Source organism: Puntigrus tetrazona, chromosome 8 (assembly GCF_018831695.1).
Source record: "Puntigrus tetrazona isolate hp1 chromosome 8, ASM1883169v1, whole genome shotgun sequence".
In the NCBI taxonomy this organism is placed as follows: domain Eukaryota; kingdom Metazoa; phylum Chordata; class Actinopteri; order Cypriniformes; family Cyprinidae; genus Puntigrus; species Puntigrus tetrazona.
In genome coordinates, this window is record NC_056706.1 from 15,022,587 (window position 1) to 15,046,946 (window position 24,360).

General features: G+C 37.0%; 1 protein-coding gene across 1 annotated transcript in view; it reads right to left on the reverse strand.

Moving 5' to 3' along the window:
• Positions 1 to 3,503: 3,503 nt before the first annotated feature.
• ipo11 (importin 11) overlaps positions 3,504 to 24,360 on the reverse strand; it is a 120,338-nt gene continuing 99,481 nt past the window's right edge. Inside the window, exons 28-30 of the mRNA XM_043247120.1 lie at positions 22,229 to 22,324; positions 21,370 to 21,454; positions 3,504 to 4,486 (exon numbers count right to left, since the gene is read on the reverse strand). Coding sequence (XP_043103055.1) covers positions 4,322 to 4,486; positions 21,370 to 21,454; positions 22,229 to 22,324 — 346 coding nt within the window. The 3' untranslated portion in view covers positions 3,504 to 4,321. The remainder of the gene's footprint in view (positions 4,487 to 21,369; positions 21,455 to 22,228; positions 22,325 to 24,360) is intronic.

A 24,360-nucleotide genomic window follows, 5' to 3' on the forward strand; every position in this document is an offset into this window, starting at 1 on the left:
TAGAACGAACTGAATCAAACAACAATTCACCGAGTTGTTTAAGCCATCACTCAAAAGAGTTTCCAGAAGTCCTTGTTGTAGACTGTAGCTTGGCAGGCAGCATTTTCAAAGGTCATCTAGTATGACATCAAGCGTTTTTGCACACCTGGAGGCAGCTGTTATGTGACCTTCAACTAGGATATTGAGAGATTTGGCGAGGGGGGAAAAGGAGCTCAGTCTTGTCAAGATTAGGCTTGAGGTGATGAGTAGGCAGCCGGTTTGATATGCTGCGATCCTTTTTGAGATTGCATTTGTGGAGACAGAATGAAGGATAGAGATACAATTGAGCATCATCTGCATAGCAATGACAGCAGCGACACAAAAGAAAACATTTGACTCTCAGCTTTCAGTTCCACTTAGGCCCGTCTTCTTTACACGGTTGTTGGACTGCACGAAATCTTGCGATAGTCCTGGAAGTCAGTAGGAAGGGGTTAAAAAAGATTCACAGTAAAGTAAAAAAAAAAAACATTCTTTGTTAGAGACATAAGTATAGGTGACTAAAAAATAAAATGTGAAGGCACCGACATAGCAAGAAAATTTGAACTACTGACCCGACTGTCCCAGATGAAAACAAAAAATCATTTTTGTTGATCCCTGCCTGTTCTTAGGGCAAAAAGTTGAGCTTTTTATATAGATAACGCATTACTTTCCGCCCTTAAAACTCTTTCAAGTTGTTCAGTCAATTGCACAACAATTGGATTGCTCTTCCTCTAACAAGACCCTTCCAGGATGTTGTTTCACATAAATCTCCCTTGGCACAAAACTCCGATCCCGCCAATGCCCGGCAGATCCGCTCTTGACTTCTAACTCAAATTCTGGAACGATAATTACTCCAGCCGAGTGGAAACTCAGCTTAAACGTTCGACCCGACTTGTCGAGCAATTTATACTTGTTTTGTTTGGCGCTGCAGACAGAAATGTCCCTTTAATTGATTTAAGTAGGCCGCACGACTGGAAGCCGGGGCAAGCTGTGAGGTGGAGATGGGCCAAAAACTTGACCTGAACGTGGAAGGATCTGATAAACCGTTCATTCCAGGAAAATGCTACTTGTTTTTTTTTTTGTTACTAAAATTTGAGATTTAGTTATTTAGCAATTAGAAGACACTGGCAAAAGTGCTTCCAAGAGGGTAGAGGGTAACCTTACGTAAGTGACACAAACTGTATCTTCACATCTGACATGATAAATAAGCACTTTCCGCATTAGCCTCAGCCTCCGTCGGTTCAGTGTACGCTTATACGGCTCCTTTAAACGATCAGGGTGACAGGCCGAACACTTCACTTAATTGATAACAGTATTTACCGTTGAGTAAACTCTTATAATTTAGATGAACTGGAATCCTAAGGTCCACTGTCAAGCATTGATTCCCAAGTCATTATTCTCAAGTGATTGCCTCACACTGAAGTCACTCTTAAAATAGCAACGCAGCGCTGCATTGTGGGAACTAGAATGACTGCTCATATAAGATGCTTGTTGTTCAGTGCTTGCGTGCCCTGAGGGGGATTTAATTATATCATAATCATCTTCTATATATTCTGAAGTCAATCTGTCCTCATTTCGTGTCGTTATCTTTTTCGTAGTATTGACGCAGAACGTCTCCTTATCAGTGTGATGAGGTAGCTTGCCCTGAATTGTTTTTTGTTACATCAATCGCATTAAAATGTGTGAAACTGAATGAGTTGTTATATAAAATAACATGCAAATAGTGTATAACAGCAGGTTTTTTTTCAATATTTTGCATTCGAAGTTCCCTCATCATTCAAGACAATATTCCAAGCACCACTGTTTATGATAAAATATTTCTGGTTCTTCTGCTGTAGTGAAAAAGCTGCTTGTTTTAACGCATAATAATAATATTTCATCATTTCAAAAGTTTCCGGTATTTTTTTCTTACTTTCTCTGTGAATTCTCACATTATATTATAAATTTAGAGCTTAGAACTAGAATAAAAAGTTATTTATTTTAATCTAGTCAAAATAACCCAGCTGCAGGTTGATTGAGATCCACAATGAAAAACAAATAGTTGAAAATGGAGTTAAATGAATTTTTCAAGACTGTAGGAATCCTGCTTCTCAAATAAAAATGATATTTGGTACATTAACAAAAAAAAAATTGGATATATTTCCTCTAGATTTTCAGCTGTTAAACAGTATATTAATTGTAAACCATATTTTGTCTTTTAAATGTTTTAAACTTTGTCTTTTTCTGTTTTAGAATTGGGTTCCAACCCCCTGGTTGAGAATTACTGTATTACAGTATTGTCAATCAATAATGGAAATAAAAAAAACTTACGTCAGAAATTTTGCAACGTCTAAAGTGAAGCTGAGGTGTATTAGATTCAGCTGATGTAAGAGCCAAAACAATCTTACATTTTTCAGATGTCTCTATGTGAATGTATGCCGTCAGCTCAGTATTCTGTTTTATTAAACAAAAAGCTTCAGCTGCCATGTTGGTTTTATGAGACACCAGTCAACAATATTGATTTTTGCCAGTCAACAAGTAAGAATACACATCCAGAAAGGCAATCTAATTAATTCTGAATCAAGCATCAAGGTCCAAATGTAACTTTTCACTGGTCACAAATATTCCATTCTGTCAATTAAATTCTTGATGCAATAGTTTTCATATTATGCTTGTCTCTACAAAAATAAAATTAATTCCGATTAAAATATTGGTGCATCAGTCTCAGTCCGATAATTAATGTAGACTTCTTTAAAAAAGATTATCACAGTTTCAGTTTGATCAGGTGGTCAGTGAACAGACCGTGGATGTGTGAAGTTGAGACGAACAGTGGATAGCAGACCTATTATACAATAGAAATGAACCATCAATGGGTTTGCTCGAATCAATCTCAGAAACCATTTTGCTTAGAAAGCCAGTTTATAAACAGATCGCCTTAAGGTTAGTGAGCCTTTTTAAATAACTAGCACCACTTAGAACTTCTGCTTTAAAGTCAAGTGGTAGCCAAGAACTTAATCAATATGGAGGCTGAAAGTGAGAGACGTAAATAATAACAGTAATTCCGGAAATGCCACATTTAATTGGACGTGATTCACCCGTCTTGCCACCAGGGACTGTTTCTGGTTATTACATCAGCACGAAAGTGTGGGCTTTTATATAGAGGAAAGCGAGATCATTGAAAGCAGCTAGGCCAAAACTATTCATATTATTTTTTTTTTTCTATTATTTTAGCTATTTTTATTACTACACTTAAAAGCTCTGCTCCGAGCGCCTCTGATTTCTACTCCTCGGGTCATAGTAAACACTCCGAAAATGTCAACCATTACTTGCTACCAAAGCGAGCAATGATTTTCAGACTCTATTTTTTTTCAGACTTTATTGAAGCTGCATCAATGAAAAAATAGGGTTCATACGTGAAAACTACAGAGCGAAATGTGCTGTAATGTAACATATGCATGTTACCACAGATGCGGGATATAATATCAGGTGCGTTAGTGGTGGATAAATAAGGCTTAAAGCATAAGGCTTTTATTCAGAATCTAAATTAATTTCACAGTGACGGCTGCTCTACTGCATGACTGTGCTTTTTAACATCTCATTTTCAACCAAAAACATTTCTATAAATGTATATGCATTTATTATTGCATGAACTTTAAAAAAAAAAAAAAAGAAGAAGAAAGCTTGCTACGGCAGTAAGATTATTCACTCATACATTTGCACTAACTTGTGGTTAAAGTAGACATTTGATTCGGATGTATTTGGTTCTTACGATCTCCTGTGAACCTCATGGGAGAGGTACAGTGTTGGAGCATTAGCAGCAATAGTTACGGGAAGGTAAACATTTACATCCATTCATTTTTTAACTTTGTGTATCTGATATGAAAATACTTTCAATCGAAAATGTTAATGACTTCAGTAGTTCCTGATATACTGATCGAAGCGCAAACATAATTGGAAAAAGCCACCCGAAGAGGGAAAAAAAAAAATTACTATAATGTTGTCATGCAGTGTATTTTACATAAATACAAAAATTACAACTTTTTATATGAAGACTCAGTGTAAACACTGCTTGGGCCCTTTAATTGGCTTTCAAAACTCTTTTTCCGTTACAAAAACTTGGCAGCACAGTATACTTTCTAACAGTGTCTCTTATTTCGGTCTAAGTAGATTTCCTCTCTGCCCCGTCTCAAACTTCGAAAAAGGTATGTTTGAGGAAGCAAATGAAAGTGTGTGTTTAAAAAATATGGAAGATATTATCTCTGGGTTATCATTAAAATGACATCTCTGGCCTCAGAGGATCGAACGGTCTGCTGTCGTCTCCTCCTCACATGCCGTGGATGAACTCTTGCAGCTGGCGCACGATCTCCGTGTCCACAGTCTCCATGAGAGCCTGAAAGCTCTGGTCCCCCATCAACATCTGCTGAGCCTTCAGCTTCTCGTAGACAAACTGCTGAAGAGAGATGCTGTGCACAGGGTCTTCAAGAGCCAGCTACAGAGGGGAAAAAACAAACAAACAAAAAAAAAAACTATTTATGGAATTTATTAGGTTTTACTAGAAACTAATAGCTAGCAATAAAATAATAAAGTACTAAACACACAAAAATATCACACCAAGATAAAAAAAAAAATTCTTGAGTATACCTCTTCTGTTCTCTAATAATAAATCAGATCTATTCAATAACTATTCAACATGCATTGACAGAGACAGTCAGACAATTGTGAAGGAATTTTCTTGGTGTTAAAGCAAAGGCATCGGTCCAAGCTCGTATCACATGTGACTTAACACATGAAGACGACAGTATTTATACGCTAATCACTGCTGTGGCTGCCTGTGCTAAAACAAGGGCTGACGTCTAGACCCTCATTAAGAGGAATTCATTAATTGAGTTAGCTTTTTATTGAGCGGACAAAACAGCATCACACTTTCTTTCCGTCATACACTGGGAAACATAATACGTGATTAGGGTTTATTGATAAAGTGACTCAAACTGTGCTATGGTATAGAAACCGTATTCTGTTACATCCTCTTCTGCCTGAATAGCTTTTCTTCCATGAACATGAACTGAAAACTCAACAATCATGATTCCAGATGCACTTTTATTCATTTATATTTATATTATTTGTCGTCTGTTATATAATGTATTAATGTGTCTTAACTGAAGATCCTCTCTCATGCGTTTTGTAAGAATTAATCTAAAAATTAAAATACATTTTGCTCATGTTATTTGTATGTTAAGTTTTTTATTTTCTACATTGTTGCTATGTCACATAATTTTACTTATCAACTACCTATGTATATGTGTGTGTATGTGTGTGTCATATATATATATATATATATATATATATATATATACACACACACACACACACACACACATCATTTAATCAAACACATCCTTTAATGTAAGCAACAGTAATAATAACTAGAAAGTACATTTCCTGAAGAAAATGTGAGTGGTGCTTGCCGTGGCAAAACTCGCCCTCTGTTGCATGACTAGCATGTCGTTAGCATGTTTCTAACATGATTAGCAAAGTGACTAGCGTGTCGCTAGCATGACTAGCATGTAGTTAGCATGTTTTTAGCATGATTAGCAAAGACTACCATGTCGCTAGCATGACTAGCATGTCGCTAGCATGTTTTTAGCATGATTAGCAAAGTGACTAGCATGTCGCTAGCATGTTTTTAGCATGATTAGCAAGTGACTAGCATGTCGCTAGCATGACTAGCATGTCGCTAACATGTTTTTAGCATGATTAGCAAAGTGACTAGCATGTCGCTAGCATGTTTTTAGCATGATTAGCAAGTGACTAGCATGTCGCTAGCATGACTAGCATGTCGCTAATATGTTTTTAGCATGATTAGCAAGTGACTAGCATGTCGCTAGCATGACTAGCATGTCGCTAGCATGTTTTTAGCATGATTAGCAAAGTGACTAGCATGTCGTTAGCATGATTAGCATGTCGCTAACATGTTTTTAGCATGATTAGCAGCAGTGACTAGCATGTCGCTGGCGTTTTTAGCATGATTAGCTAAGTGACTAGCATGTCGTTGCATGACTAGCATGTCGCTAGCATGTTTCTAGCATGATTAGCAAGTGACTAGCATGTCGCTAGCATTACTAGCATGTCGCTAGCATGTTTTTATCATGATTAGCAAGTGACTAGCATGTCGCTAGCATGACTAGCATGTCGCTAACATGTTTTTAACATGATTAGCAAGTGACTAGCATGTCGCTAGCATGACTAGCATGTCGCTAACATGTTTTTAGCATGATTAGCAAAGTGACTAGCATGTCGGTAGCATGACTAGCATGTCGCTACGATGTTCTGATGCAAAGATATAGGTCTTGCTAAAAGGTTGCTAGGGTGTTTGATAATGGTTGCTAAGGCGTGGATAGGAGATGTCTATGGTGACTCAGGATTGGCTGTTTGCTGCCCCCGAGTCAAACGAGCCCACCCCATGTCTCTGTGACGTTTCTTTTTGAAGATATGTAAGTTTTGGTTAAGATTTTGGTTGCTAAGGTCATCGATAAAGGTTGCTAGGGCGTGGCTACGAACAGCTGAAGTAGTTCATGATTGGCCGTTTGCTGCCCGAGACAAACGAGCCCACCCCATGTCTCTATGACGCTCTGATCCAAAGATACCCATCTGAACCATTATAATGGCAGTCTATGGGATCTGTTGCTAGGGTGCTCTAATTGGTTGCTAGGGCGTGGCTTGACACCTTCATAGTGATTCAGAGACTTTGATTGGTTAGCTGAGTAAAACGAGCCCACCCCACGTCTCTATGACATTTTAATGCAAAGTTATTTAGATTTGCGAAATTCCTATGTAAATTACCATAGTAGGAAAAACACATGTGCATTTTTCCCTCACCATACTATGTCAATGGGGCAACTTTGGAGGTCTCTTGCCCCCAAGGGGTAAAACTTTTACCCCACTGTGTGGTATGTTCTCGTTCAGCTTGATAAAGTCTTCAAATCTGGTGATTTACAAGTTTGTGCGATATTCTCGCTCTGCGCTACGATCCGTCAAAGTTGGTCGCAATGTTACGTCTATGGGATTTTTAGCCCGATTTTTAGCCCGGTGTCTGAAAATCGTGCGCCCGATCGCTTATAAAAGTCATAGCACATCTTTCCACAATACCCTGCACGATTTGACGCCCGTTTCAGGGGTGTGTGGCAAAAACTGCGGGACTAGTTACGCGCCGAAAATCGTACGGAATCTATAATAATAATAAGTAAGAATAAGTATGAGGAATAGTAATAGTGTGCTTCGCCTTAAAAGGCAAGCACCACTAATAATGAGCTAATTATTATTATTTTTTTACATTTTCTCATTTATTTTACATTTTGCTGTGTTCAAAAGTATACTAGTACAAGTGTTTTTTTTATTTTATTAGTAGTATAAAACACTTAAAAATTAAAAATAAAGAAATAAACATATCTATTTTTAATTATTACATTTCAAATACGTCTCAGAAGGCAAAGTCTGATGTATCTGCATCGCTGCACTAAAGCAGTGTCAAACTGTAAAGCTCTTGAATACTGTAAAGCAAGCCATAAATAATGCTCTGCTAATGAAGGGGGAGGAACATGAATAGAGAGAGAATTAGCATAGTGTAGTTGCATACATTAACCTAACGCTTCAGTCTCTTTTATGCAACAAATGACTAGAGAAATCAAAGCAAATGCAACATCGCGGGAAACCTATTTAGGATGGTGTCATTTCCACCCTCTTTCTGACACTTGCTGATTGATATATTGAGACTCAATCCTTTCAGTCAAACTCAACAGCAATATTATGGTTGTAAATATTACATAAACAGTTCATTAATACATTATATGTTTATTTAAAAAACATTAAGTGTGTCATGGAGCGTACATCTGTCAGTGTGATGAGCATTAACAACGCCAGCTGTGATTTTTTTTTTTCGCGATTACACTTATTCACACTAAATTAACTCTAGCAGCTACCCTACGGCATATGAAAAAAATAAAGAGGAAAAAGTCTTTTTCAGTAGTACTTTTGGATTTAATGATTCCAAATGCCACCATCTGCAAACTGTAATATCCTCTAAAAAGGTTAAATATGACAAATGTCTAACACTCAGTCTCCCTCCTCACATAATACTGGTGTAAAACACAAGACTCAACATTTACCTTCCCCGAGACATTTGCACAGAAAACTTCCTCCAAGCAGCTGTGTTCAGATCTTCCCCTGAGGCGTTTGATCACAGCGATTCATCTGACTCTCAGGTAAGACCGTCTCAATGTGAATACAAGCACCACGCTCTCACTGCCCCTCTGAGCCACATGCAAGCAGAATTTCTGACATTTATGTGTATTTGATAATCAAAAAAAAGAGATCATATTTACAACAGTGATTTCCTGGTATTGTCTGAACTTAATGGACTGTTTGAGTTCTTAACATATTCGGTCCGAAGGGATTTAACCTTAATAGCTGCTTATTTTTCTTTCTAAGTGAATTTGCAAGTCATAATGGATTGATTTCACCGAGCCCTGCATTGACACTGCTGGCTATACACACAGTAATATACACTAGAACTCAATTACATCAGATGGCATTTTAACATTCCAGAGTCAGACTCGCTCTGCAACGTGCTGAATGAATCACAGTGGTTCAAAGCCAAGGGTCTTCTGAGGAGTTCAAAGGTACCCTCTGTAATTTCTTTAGTATGCTGGCAATATATGTTAGCTGTCTAAGGCTTGTCATTAACATGTATTATCTTATATAGTACTGCTATTATACTGGACTTGCATGGATACATTAAGTAAGGAATAACTGACGATGGGCCACTGAATTATTAGAAAATAATGCACGCCTGAATCGGACATGATGAGAAGAGGATGTGGGTGTGCATTATTTTCGATTATCAAATATTGTTTAGATTGTCAGGTTTAGATGTCAGGTTTTCATCCTCACTATGCTCTTGAGAGTAGAATTAATTGCTTAAACAGCTCATCCAACATATTGCTAATACCAAAACCAGACCTAGTAACAGAGGTTGAGTCATTGATAGCTGACTGATGCAGTTAATAATGAAGTTAATAGACAGAGAGGGAGACGGTGTGAGCGTGTTGTGGCAAAAAAAAACCATGAAAATATATATATATATATTTATCATACATTTAACTGAAAATGTTTTGCAGAGTGTTATAGTCATGTAATGCTGTCAAGACCTGCCTGGAACTACTTTTGCTGTGCGTTTCCTGGAAAATAATTGCACGCCTCAGATTCAAGCATTTAACAACACCCGTAGTATAATGCATAATAAATAATATGCTACAGTTCAAAAGTTTTTGCTCTGTAAGATTGTAAATCTTTTAATTTTCGGCATCATTACTCCGGTCTTCACGTGATCCTTCAGAAATCATTTCAATACATGATTTATTGCTCTAAAATAATTTCTGTTCTTATTATTGTCAATGCTAAAAATTGTGCTTGATATTTTTGTGATTTTTTTAGCACCCTTTGAATAATGGATTAGAAATTTCAAAAGAGCATTTAGCATTTTAACATTTTTAATAAATAACAGCAGTTATTTATTTGTTCAAAACAGCATTTATTATAACAGAAATTTTAAACATAATTTTATAATATTCGCTCCCCCATCCAAATAATCTGAATCAGGTGGGCACTTCCATGGCCACAGGTGTATGAAATCAAGCACCTAGGCATGCAGACTGTTTTACAAACATTTGTGAAAGAATGGGTCGTTCAGTGAATTCCAGCATGGAACTGTAAAAGGATACCACCTGTGCCACAAATCCAGTCGTGAAATTACCTCGCTCCTAAATATTCCAATCAACTGGAATAAACTGATAGAGCGGGGTCAGTGGATGCTACATATCTCCAAACTTCATGTGGCCTTCAGATTAGCTCAAGAACAGTGTGCAGAGAGCTTCATGGAATGGGTTTCCATGGCCAAGCAGCTGCATCCAAGCCATACATCTATTACACCAAGTGCAATGCAAAGTGTCGGATGCAGTGGTGTAAAGCATGTCGCTGCTGGACTCTAGAGCAGTGGAGATGCATTCTCTGGAGTGACGAATCAGACTTCTACATCTGGCAATCTGATGGATGAGTCTGGGTTTGGCGGTTACCAGGAGAACGGTCAGACTGCATAGTGCCATGTGTAAAGTTTGGTGGAGGGGGGATTATGGTGTGGGGTTGTTTTCCAGGAGCTGGGCTTGGCCCCTTAGTCCCAGTGAAAGAAACTCTGAATGTTCAGCATACCAAGACATTTTGGACAATTCAATGCTCCCAACTTTGTGGGAACAGTTTGGAACTGGCCCCTTTCTCTTCCAACATGAGTCTGTTGTGGATGACCTTGACTGGCCTGCACAGAGTCCTGACCTCGATAGAACACCTTTGGGATGAATTAGAGCAGAGACTGAGAGCTAGGCCTTCTTGTACAACATCAGTGTGTGACCTCACAAATGCACTTCTGGAAGAATGGTCAAAAATTCCCATAAACACACTCCTAAAACTTGTGGACAGTCTTCCCAGAAGAGTTGAAGCTGTTATAGCTGCAAAGGGTGGACCGACATCATACCCTATGGATTAGGAATGGAATGTCACTTAAATTCATATGCGAGTAAAGGCAGGTGAGTGTATCCTTTTGGCAATATTATATATATATTGCAGGACACACACACACACACAAATATATAGTTCAAAAGATGACAAATTCCACCAAAACTGTCTGTCGAGGGCTCCTCAGTGTCAATATACATGGCTGGGCTGCCTTAGCTAAACATCAGTTTAAATGGCGCCAGCAGCGAGAATCTTGGGCTGTGGACAATGTGAAACTTGTATTGTTCACTGATGTGCCCACCTTCACTGTTTTTCCAAAATTCGGGACAGTTAATAGTGTGGAGAAGCCTCAAAGAAGCCCACCCAGACTCTTGCATGCCCATGAATCATGGGGGTGGACCAATAATGGTTTGGGCTGCAATATCATGGCAATTCCTAGGCTCAATACTTGTGCTAGATGGGTGCATCACTGCCAAGGACTACCGAATCATTCTGGAGCACCATCTGCACCCAGTGGTTCAAACATTATATCTAGTAGACGGTGTCGCGTATCAGGATAATAATGCATCAATACATACAGCAAGACTGGTGACAAGAGTGGTTTGATGAACATGAAAGTGAAGTTGCACAATTACGAGATCTAAATATTATTGAGCCACTTTGGAGGGGGTTTTGGAGGAGCGATGTTTTCCTCCACCAATATCACGTAGTGACCTGGCCACTATTCTGCAAGAAGAATGGCTCAAAATCCCTCCGGCCACTGTGCAGGACTTGTATCTATCATTCCCAAGACAAACTGATGCTGTATTGGGTGCAAAAGGAGGCCCTGCACCATACTAATGAATTATTTTGGTCTAAAACCAAGTGTTTCAGTTTCATTGTCCAACCCCTGTATGTATGTATGTATGTATGTATGTTTCTCAAAACTATCTTCCAAAAATTGTTAGCTTACTGTGACTGTACAGTGATAATTAGAACCCACCAAATAGCACTAAATATACCATGGTATCATGTAAAATATGATGTAAAGTCTATTAACTGCAACTTAACAAAAACTGCACTGCTACATGGTTTAAAAATGCCACTTCACTGCTGAGAAAAGTGTTTTTTTGCAGAGCATTACATCGACACTGCTGACTACACATCTGACATACTATATAACCCAATTAAACCAGACGATATCAACATGTTTCAAATGGAGTCCGTCTCAACAGCCTTTAAGAGCTTTTCCAGCATAGTGGTATAATAAACACATTTGACCCTTCGTGCTAATTACTCGACCTTTGGAGAGCTTTACTGTAAAATGGCATGGCTAGAAAAAAGGTGAGTGATGTTATTCATAACAAAATTAAATTGTAGTTGAGTTGCAAACAAAAATGTAATATTAATACAAAAACCTCTAGCACAGTCCGTCTCACAGTAATGTAGTTGTTCATAAGAAAGGCGCTCTGACTCTCCAAAAAAACGAGCTGGAAAACTGCACCATGTAGGTGCTTTTAAAAGAACGAGCTTATAATTACAGTATCAAAGTTGAAACAAAGGAATCAATTGATTCTAGATAAATGGTGAGGCTTGTGACCTTGGTAGTCATACAGAATTGTACAGACTAAATCAGATCTCTCCAGTGATCTGATGTAACCTTCATGTTTTCCTGGGAACACGATCAATACATCTATCAATTGCAACTGGACAGCTTCAAAAGAGTTTTAAACTCCACTTTTTACTCAAAGAAGCATCCTTTAGCTTCAAGGGGTTATGTTCCCATCATTAGTAATCTAAAAAAGCACAAGGATTCTTTAGATGAAATGAAGTGAAGTGATATATGATCACCAAAATACAATCGTGATAGACACAAAACAGCATCTACAGCTATACGTGCAAGTCGAATCACGACAGAAAGCACCACTGTCGGCACCCCATGCAGGAAAGAGCTTGAATTTAAGTGGGTATTATTATCTCTAAGAAAAATCAATTAGTTCTGGAAAGAAGAGTGAAATCTGAAGTCCTCAAAATGGGGTCTTATTGTGAGACATGATTCTGTCGGCATAAGCGAAACCTCCAAGACCATAAAGACTACGCATTGTTGAGACCTAGAAATGGCAGGAAGCACTAGGAGCTTGAACAATTGAAGGGTTTTGTTGAAAAACAAGGATGGCTTTAAGGAAGAAGGCACTCTGAAAAGGAACTTTGAAGTATTATTCTGAGCAAAGCCAGTGCTATAAAGCAGAGAAGCCTCTGGAAGAAATCCTGCTCTAACCGCTGTGAACTTTTAATGGATTTTCATCAAATGAATAAAGAAAAAAAACCTTTGAAGACCATATGAGTAAATGCCAATAAAGTTAATCCCAACTGTACTCAAAAGTAAAGACAGTCATCTATATTTAAACTCAACTGGACCATTGATACATTTTCGTTCTGCTTATTTTAGTGTCGGTGAGCCCCCAGACAGACTTTTAAGTCAAAAATCATGATTTACTCAATGCCACAGCGTAATAACTTTCATTAAAAACATCACATTATATTATTTTAAACAGTTAGTCAGGACATTTGAAAACTGATAACAGCGAAAATGTCAAAACCTGTAAGTTGTTCTCAACATTGAGGTACAAGTTATATTTAGAAAGTTAAACAAAAACACATAGTATTCAAAAAATATATTAAAAATATCATGATTTAGTTTTCAGTTCCTCAGAGGAAAAAAGAAAAATAATGAGCCATATTCATGAAACACTTTACTAATTTATGTTTATATAATGCATGAATGTATTCTTTTATAAACTGTCCCACTGATTTGAACACAATCATTTTTTTACACATATATCCATATGAATTCATTCTGCTTGTTTTATAAATGCAACCCAAAGCAAGATATGCGGTAGAAAAAAAGATGTGGCAAAAGTTACAAAGGTCCACTTCTTTTTAACATCCTATTAATGTTCAAATAAATATAGTAATTGTAGCAATAGTAGTAAGAGTTTTGTTATTGGGAAGATATTTTTAGTTTGGTGTTCTTGAAGTGGCACAACATTAAAATACTTCTAACCTAAAAGATGTTTGTCAGTCTTAAGTAAACAACAAAAACAAAATCTATTCATGTACATTTGGGGAAAAAAAGCCATTAGAGAAAATTGGATTATTGACTTTCTCTCTCGTATTACCCATAAAGTGTCCACTCCACAAAAGAGGATGTCTGAGATGATCACCACAGTTCCATTTAACATAATATCAAAATCTCAAACATCACAGTCTCTAATGCTTTACATATCAGTCAATGTTCATTTTTCTTTAGAATACATGCATGAAAATCTTCGCAGCAGGTATTGAATACTGAGTTTCCAGATTCACATCTGGAACAAACACTTGTTCAGTTTATGAAAACCAAGTTAGATGAAGTATAAGCTTTAATCATCGTTCTGTCTCCTGCCCAAAGTAACTAAAACAGAGATTACACCACTTTTTTTTTTTTTTTTTTTTTAAGTGAACTTAATCTGCATGTAATTTCCATGTGCTACAATTACAAAAAAAAAAGAAGTCAAAATTATCATTAAAATTAAAATTATACTTTTATTCATACATTAATTTAAAATTAAATGGACTAAATATTAAGTAATTATCATCAACAATGCATTAAAAAAATATTCCATACACATGATATAGTGGATTTCTTTCAATTTTTTTTTTTAAATACTGATGTGTATTGAAATGGTAAATACATTTTCTGATGCCGTACTGTGTATTCAAAACCCTGCATGTTGTATGCCCACTGACTACAGCTGCGCACCCAGAGCACTGTAAGGTATTACAAGCCAATCCATAAATCCATTTTCCAAAAGGAAAGGTCAACCTGACTGTTTATGTAGATCAAAATTTTCAGGGATGATGGGGCAGCTGTAATTTACTTCCTGAGTTGCCAATAAATCCTACCTTACCTTACAAAGTTGTCTGAAAGGTTAAGCCCACGTTTGCTTACTTTGCACTTCCTTAGGCTCTTAAAATAGACTCTAAATGATATTAATGGTGTGCTTTGCATCCACTTTGCTGGGCTGGTAATGAGGGTGTGGGTGAGGGAGTGGATCAAAGAGATGGAGCCATGCTTCATGAATTTCTAATTAGAGTTTTAAGCCTCTTCAAGTCACTCAAAGAGGCCGTGGACTAAATGAGAACGGCGCTTTCCCATACAAATCGTGCATCAGTCATTCAGAATCAACCATCAACCTCTTCTGTGAGAGACATTGTCTTCTACCGTGTTCTTGGCAAGCAATGGCTTTTCTTTAATCTGTCGGGTCACGCAGAAGTGAAAGGAGTCGCGGGTGGCCCTACTCGGGCCAGTGACTTTAATATCTCAAGCTGACAGATGTGTCACAGCAGCAGATCATTTAATAATGAGTGGATTCTCAAAGTCAGAGGCTGCTGTAGTCGTAAAGCCTTTTTTTTTTTTTTTTTTTTTTTTTTTTTTTTTTTTTTTAGAGGAAACGGCTCATCACAAAGTTGTAATCGCGTGACAACAACGGTATATTGCAGCTATACTGATTTTTGTATTCCAATGCTAAATCTTAAGCCTGATAACAATACTGGGGCTGAATTCACAAAACTTTATTCTCAATATCTATTTGAATCGGCCCCTGGTTATCATAGACTGGTAAAATCACTACTGATACACTACAGTTCTGGTTCACTAAAATAAAGACGGCAAACTGTCTTGGTGGTTTAACCCTGATAGATGAATGACAGACAGACTTAGCAATTTTACCCTTTGTGCAATAAAATAGTATCCATGTATCGATTAGCTTTAATCCCACTAGTAATCAAACTGTCTGTGTAAGCAGAAGTCTAGCAATATTGTACATTGTAACACACAAATGTGTCAAACATTATGTGAAGAACTGAAGAAAAAAAAAGTCTGATATACACAACACAAATTTCTAAATGATACTATTGAATTGCCTGGAATAAATCAATATAACAAAATATGAATGCATCTTACTTTATAGCTTGAAAATGGATACTACTACTGGGAAGGGATCCACTGAAAACGTGTCTAAGTGAATTCAGTATATCATAAAATATAATCTAGATTATATTTCCCTTGCCACACAGCTGTGCTTTACGGAGGGGGGGTGGGGGTGGCTAATCAGTCTTTTTCAAAGGTCTAGATGAAGTTAACATTCAAGATTGAACACCCTTATTTGAAATTTCTGAAGACTAAATATACCCCTGAAGCAGGAGATTACGAAAGGTCAAAATCTGCATTTCTGGCACAGCAGCAGCACAACAAAATACTCCGCTACTACAGAAACAAGAGATTACAGACTGAAAACAATTACTTAACCTGAAAGAAAAACACGAATGCATTAATTGCTTATCATGGCCCCTATGATCACTTACCTAATCGCTAAACAATTATCGTATTATGGTATATTAGTTTTGAACAACACAACGTATAGGGCTCTGCCGGGTTGTGCTAATTTTGTTGTGTTGTGACTTGTTTTCACTATGTTGGTCTAATTATGTTGTACTGTGGCTTTTTTACGTTAAGATATGTTTCTGTTATGGATATTTGTTGTTTTGTGCATTACTGGGCCCCTGTAGGAAAGCAGAGCCAGTTTTTAATTAATTAAAGTGAATTCTAATTGCATTTCAGCCAAAAATAAATACTAAAATCTAAACAGAATTCTGAAACAAAATAGATGAATGCTTATTTATGAATAATTGATTAAAAACGGATAGTCACGTGACAAAAAAAGTACACTGTTTGCTAGATTAAGAGGGTGATGCAACTCTTTCAGAGCAGTAGCAGATGCAATTTTAAGCTAATGTTTATTTGCTAATTGCAGGAAAACTTCCCTCGGAGCAATCTGAGATTAAGAGTCAGACGTGACTCTGGCGGAAACACTGCTGAGAGCTGCTCACTGGATACCAGAGACTCGAATAATTAAAAACCGCGTAAATGACTTGAAAAAAATGCGAGAAAACACGAAAGGAGGCCTGCCTTGCGTGACACATGCTTCCAACAGATGAAGCAAAAACGTGTCCGACACCACTTATCAACTTGAATCAAAGCACCACTGACACGATCCTCTCCAGTCACTCGAGGAAAGAGAGGCGCTGCTCGATCCTAAGAGGCGGCTCTAGAGGACAGAGTACTGTTATGCTAGCGGTGCTAACGCGCGGCCACGCAAAACAGAAGAGAGAAGAGCACGCTTGAGAGGGTTCTCAGTGTGGTCCTATCAACAGACTGAAGGTTAAGCTGTCTGAGACATGCTGAGAGCTCTTCATTTAGGTGCGGAAAAGGTCAGACACCTTTAAAATGCTTGCATGTAACCACAGAATATTCTAAGAAAACAAAAACTAAATGGTGACAAACAAACCATTTAAATGAAATGATGTATTGAAATGGCTAGGACTACAATCCACGGGGAGAAAAAAAAATGATATGGTTTGGAATGACATGAGGGTGTGTAAATAAATGACAAAAGTTTGGTACAAGAGAACTGACACCCAAAAATCCTGCTAAATGTTTCTCCATTGAAGCAAAGTCTGAGCTTCTAAAGCAGTGTTACTGTCTGTTTCTCCCATGTGCCGTTTTCTTTTCTTGCTGCCCAGTCAAAATTATAATGTCACAACAATTACATAACAATCTAATTAGACTAAAACTGTGAGGTCCGACTTGAACGATTTATAGGCAGAATGGACAAAGCAGTCATTATTTCAGAATCATTTTATGTAAAATTACATATTTTAAGTAAAATGTTGGTGTCTAATTTGGTTTTTATACTCTCACTGACAATATGCTAATACATCCAGCTTATTGACGATTTTGGGGAAAAATTCAGCTTTAAGATCAAATAACAATATAACATATTTGAATGCAGATGATATAAAGTGACAGCAATTTAACTAGTTAATGCCATTGGCTAATAATTCATTTTTAATGTTGCAAAAATATATATATTTCAAATAAACTCTGTTCCTCTGAACTTATCAAACAATCCGAAGAAAATAATAATTAGTCAGCTTTGCATCACAGAACTAAATTACATAATTTTTTTAAAACTGTAATGATATTTACCAATACTAAGGTATTTTGATCAAATAAATATATGCAGTCTTGGTGAGCATAATAGATTTTCATAAATATAAATAGATAAAAATAATAAAATACTGATCCCAATATTTTTAACAGTGGTGTAGGCTAGATCTGAACAAGGCCAGAAAATATTTGAACACACACGATATCATGTGCCAATAATTTCAAAACAATCACTTTTTTTCCCCTGAACCAAACAAAAACAAGGAAAACCTGCCACCGCAGGGTAATGAAAAGTGAAAAATTAAAAGCGTGTGAAATGAGGAGCGTTTTGCTCAGAGCAGCATTAAATAAAAAGACTTTTAACAGGCTAACTGAATCTGGCACACCCTGGGATTCATGGGCAATAAATCAGAGAGAAATGTGCTTATTAAATAGATGGATCCGTTATGCAATATCGCATCCGGGAAAGCAAACGGTTTTGATTCAGTATTCTTGTTTAGATTGACCTTCAAACCCTGAAGCGCACAAACAAATAATGAGAGAAGGCAGGCACAGACAAGAAAAAAAGCAGGCCGGGATGAGCCTCAGTATTGAGTTTTGACTATGACAGAGACGCTAATGCGAGAGGCAGCATCAACAATAACAGATTACGCATGTTTAACCTATCCTGTTCACATCGTCCAAAACGGACTAATCCGCTTTAAAGAAATAGCCGTGGGACACTATATGCTGTCTTGGAAGATACTTGTCAGTATGAATGAATGTGAGCAAAACAGTCTCCTTAATTACACTGGTTATATTTACTTTCACTGAGTCAGGAAAAACTATATAAAAGAAAAAAAAAAACTCCAAATGTCGCTTTATTGTAAATTGCAGAATATGTCAGAGAAAAACGAGAGCCTATAAAACACCAGTTTGAAACCATTTCGGTTCCATTTCTTTTTATAATGGCAATGAGAAACACCGCACATCAGTCGCAACACAGTGACAGGTTAACCAGTTTGGCAAACAAGGTTAAACAAGGTTAACGTCCCCTCTATTCCAGAACTGTCCCGCTGTCTAAAGCCGCAGGCACCAATTTGGTACGAGACCGACTGCACAAATATCGCCCCGTCCATAACATGACAGTTTGGTGGTTAATAGCTCCGATCATTCGAAATAAACCTTTTAAATTTAAACCTGCATTCATGCTGGGAGAAGTGATAAAAAAAGGACATTTTTCCTTTTAATCCATTTTGCGCATCATTAACCAGGAGGAACTTACACCTTCCTTGTGTCAGGGCAGATTTGTAGCGTAATACATCTCTTTGACTTTATCTACTGAGTGTTCGGCACCCCACCGCCTGTTATGTGCGGACTGATTGCTCGCTGTGTCCATTTCCTCCGTCGCCTTCCTCTTTCAATGCAATTTTCACTCCGGTGCTTCTTCAAAACGGCTCTGAACACTGTACTACTGCTTGCAGGAAATGTAACATAATTCAATATGCCGCTGCTTTTGAATACCGCCATGTCAAAGTGTTCCAGGTACACGTTGCACAAGCAAATACATCAAAAGAAGATGAAACGAGCTTATTTGAGCCCAATGGTCTCTAAGTGGTTGCATTGTGTTAACTAGATAATAAACTGTCAATCTCATCCCTCCTACTTGAAGCATTTCCGTCTTTCAGGGGATGTAGGTGTGAGTTTAGCTATTAGGGATGAATCATTTGGTTATTTTGCCTATTGACAGGTAAATCAACAGAGCATTCAGAGATGCTGGTATCCATCTGCAGTTGTTTTAATTGTCGCACAACGGATGTCTTTGTTTTTCTAGGCCTTTGCAAACATAGACTGACCGTTACAATTCACCTGTCAAACACTGCCGCTACATCCGACCATCCCCGGTGATCTCACGACACGCGTCCTCACACAGAGAAAAATACATTGTGGAGCAAAGAGAAAATGGACAACATGCCGACAGAGCTGATTTTTTCATATGAAACAGTGTCGGCTTTTAAATTGAGTCACTTTTTAATTCGAACAATAAATACAGTTTATTGTCTCGTTTATTGAGTCTGAGTTCAAGCAGCGAGTGAACGACTATCAGAAGTCACCTCGCTTCAATCGCAGAAATCAACAGACACAAATTTTTTAGTTCAAGTCCACCGACATTAATCTACTCTGTCTGGTTTGTCTGACAAAAATGGCATATTCGGCATTATGACCGGTCAGTTCACCTGTCAATCAAACTCTGGCGAAGGGTCGATTGCGTCTTTTTTAACTAAAATATTTTTTAAAAAGTTCAAAATAAAAACTGTAAAAAAACAAGTGTACAAATACTTTCAATTATTAAAAAAAACCCACATTTTTTTTATTTCACTAAACTGTGTTTATTTTTTGTTCACTTCAAAAAGAAAAATCTGTCATTCTCATAATGTTGGTAATATAATAATTGTTGGGAGGCACTGTTTTTATTTCTTCTCTACTACATGTTTAGAACAACTTTTTTTTTTTAGGTAAATTATCCCTTGAATGCAGAAACATGTTCTGTATAAGCAACCTTTATTTACGCGTCTAAAAAGCAGCTGAACTGTGATGCAAAGGCAAGGTATTATCAACAATAACACTGTATTCAATTAAAAACAAATCCCTCTATACATGCTCTTACAGAATGTTTAGTAGAAAAAAAGCCTATTGTGTTTTTTTTATTAGTCACCCACGTCAATTCTCTAACAAAGAAACACTGTCACAAGACACTGAGTAAAGGTTGTGACTTACAAACACAAAAATGTGCTTCATTTAAACCAGCTACGAAACTGAAAGTATGAAATACCACCAGGACCGTTTCATCATACAGACAATTAAGAGAAATGACTCACTTAAAACCGCTCGAACATGCTTTTGAACTGCTGCACTTCACATAGTACATTTGCTCATTTTCAGTGGCTGTTTGAAAGCTATTGTTGCTGGCAGAAGCGCCACTCAGCTGAAACATGCTCGTGTGGGTGTCACACAAAAATAACATTAGGAAAAGACAGACTGAGATTTCATGACAGTCCTCTCCAAAACACTGCAATGGCATTTTATTCTCTCACTATTGTTTTTATCTAAACACTTCTGGTGAGATGGTTCCCATAAAAATATGAAAAGAAACACAAAAACAAAGCACAGTTTGCCGCCCACGATTCGGTACTTTTCTACCGAGGCTCATCTAATCAAACAAGTGGTAGCACTTCACACTTGTTAATATTAGATGACTACAATATTAACAATAAACTACCATTTACAAATACTAGAGAATTTGCTAATCTTAGTTACTGTAAATTCCAGCATTTACTAATACATTATTTAAATCAAAAGCTGTGTCTGTTAATATTTAATGGACTCGAGTTGACCTGAACAAACAATGATCTATCGTACTAAGAGGTTATAAATACTGTATTGCTCATTGTTAATTAATGCCAGTTAATGTGTTAACTTGTTAACGTTAAATAATGGACATTAATATCACCATAAAAAAAAAAATATATATATAGTATTTACTGTGCCATAACAATACTGCCACAAAGAATCTGAACCTTTATGTTAGGTAGGTGATCCTATCCTCATCATAAGAAATTGATTTCTTTAGTCTGAACACTTTTTGGGAACTGAAGTACCAATGCAGTGACTTCAAATTGTCCAGTTTTAGTGTACTATATAAGTATCCGCTATATCTCATCAATAACAGCCATTTGGTAGCATGCATCATCGATAGGAGCATGTAACACCCGTGACCTTGGATCACAAGGTAAAACACTCACCAGTTTCCTCCTCTTGTCCTGTTCTGTTGGGGGTTCCTCATCATCTGTCAGCTTTGGCTCTTCAAAGTGGCTCATCAGCATGCAGCTAGAGGACAGGAAGCCAGACAGAGAGCGTGTAAGGTGTGTGTGTAAAAAGAGCGAGTGTAAAAGTAGAGAAATTACATTCATGTTACACATCATTTCTAAAATGTGCCACTTTTCCCTGTTCTCCAGCAGCTGTGTAATCTCTCACTCCATTTATGAATACTCTTTTGACACCCCACTGAAGTATGTATGAGGCAGGCTGTGTATCCATCCTGCCTGGAATTGATAAAATACCTTAGGAGGTGAACTTAAGGGTATAGCACCATATCCTGAAGTCATGAAATATTGGTTGCCTTGCAGCGTCATGCACATTTCATGACCAGCTTACATGCAACCCAAACATACATACTGTTTTCTGAAGTGGCATACCAATTCATATGCATTCTATATTTTGTATTAATTATCTGTATAATTCTTATTAGTAATTAATTAAAAGATAGATGGCCCGTTATAAGAGATTCCTGAAGAAAAGATTCCTAACACAGGCAATCTGTTGGTATTTGATAGAATCCACGAAGATATGTATCTGAAGGAGATCTCCAGGACCTCCGGCAGAAAAATATATACATTATATATAAATATAATGTATATATTTTTTGTATTTAATATATAATGTGCAACAAGGCGGCAGCTCACTTCTCCTAATGCTAAGCATTTTTTTAACAATACCCTGCCATGACAGTGTGTGCCCTTGTCCACCATTTTCCAGGTCATTAGGCAGACAAAATGCCTCTATGGAGGAGAAGTGTCATGAAAAAGAGAGAATCAAACTTACTCCTTGAAGGTAGCCGTCTCAGGGTCTTCCGTCATAACATCGTGCAGCGCTTCCACGCTGATGTTAATGATCCCACAGAACTTGTCTTGGATCACGCTGAAAAACGAGTGCAGAGGAAAACGTTATTCAGAAGAATGAACCCAACGTTCCATCATTCACACTCTGAGAGCACTGTGACAGAAGATGTTTTAAGGTGTCTTAAGCCTGTGAGCAGGCTGTCATGGGGGTAATTCTTGTTGTCGAAAGCAAAGAAAGTGGAATTTCACAATACTTTTTTTTTTTTTTTTTTTTAAGTGCTATTCAAAATATTACTTTATTAATATTTTTTCTCTAATAAGCTTTACTACCACACAAAAATGGCTATTTCAAGAAAGAATGTCCTCGCATGGGTGTAAATACGCATATGAGCGCTCAAAAGCAGACACCTGTCAGTGTGACAGAGCGTGGGTACAGAGTTGCTACATGACTAGCTAAACTTTTTAAAAAAAGAACGCTATTGCTACTTTTTTTTTTTTTTTTGCTTTTGCATTGAGTTTGTAGCAAAGCACCTGTACTGTCGACATCCCTACCCATGGGTATTAATATTTTCCGTCTGAAAAAAAACCAAAAAACCTTTTTAGCCTGAAAATAGCTTGCACTCACAAACCCTTTCTGCAAGGGAACAATCACAAGCTTAAGAGAAATATTCAGTCTGACTGACTGTTAAAATCTGAACTACACTCGAGGGACCTAAACATTAGACCGCATATATTATCTGAAGCAGTTAATGACAATAAATGTGACGATATTCATTATATTAAACCTTTAATGCATCTGTTCTTTATGATTTTGTGACATAGCAACAGTTAGAACTAGAAGAACAGTCTTCAAATTTTACAGCCTTGAAGCCAAATATGTTTGACACAGCTCATTTCAAAAAATAAAATGTAAACTTCACGATATATAGTATTATCTATATATATATATATATATATATATATATATATATATATATATATATATATATATATATATATAAATAAAAATATATATAGTATTATCTATATATATATATATATATATATAGTATTATATTATATATATAAATATATATAGATTGTATAAACTTTTTTTTTATTTATTTGTACTACTTTTAAAGTTTTTTATTGAACTTTAAATATGCTTTTTATAATTTATTATTATTAACTTTTAGTTATTTTCATTTTTATTTTTGCCGCTAACTGAAATAATTTTTTTTTTATGTTGTAAATTAACTATATTTTCAATTTTAATTATTGATAATAACCTGATTCATATACCTGATTGTAACTTCTCTAGCCACACATCAGCTTTGTGTGAGAAACGATGCGTTCCACAGAGAAAATACAGGATACGAATGTGAGTAAACAATGACACAATTGTCATTTCTTGGTAACCTATACCTTTAAGTATGAAAACATCCTACGGCCTTGACCTTCCCGGCACATTTTTCTTCTATAATGTGTGAAAGGGCCAAATTTCCTGTGGTTGGCCCTTTCCATCACAGTCTTCAATATAACCCCCCAATGTCTGATACAAATTGGTTCATTTGTCACTCAGACTCGAAACACACGAGATCCCTCGACTGTCCACTCAGAACCTTGTGACGATTCTTTCTCCGCCTCGGATCTGCTCACATGCAGCATTCAACGAAAAAGCCAGATAAGGAGGGTCAGTCCTAAATCTCAAAAACATTGCTTGGTGAAATGAACTAGTCGATACCGTTTCTGGAGCAGCAATCACATCTCAGCTTTGGTGAAATAGAGGAAGATGATGAGGTACTGTAGCTGCTGAGGGAGAGGGGCACAGCCGATATGACTTAATAAGAAGAAATTGGTCAGGAATGAAAGACGGGTGGTATGAAATTACGACTGCGATACGACGTGTGCCTCGCTATCACCCATCTGCACCCTGGTCCTGAGGAATTGACTGTTTCCTTAATCCAAAACGAGGTGCTCATTTCATTTTATCTGCGTCCTCATTCATTTTTAATACATAAAAGCAAAATTCTCAGTATTGCATATGGCACCGCTCAAAACTGATGACTGAAAAAAGTTTTAAATAACTCAAAATGTGTCATACTAAGCATATGTTAGAATATTTGAGAAGCCAAT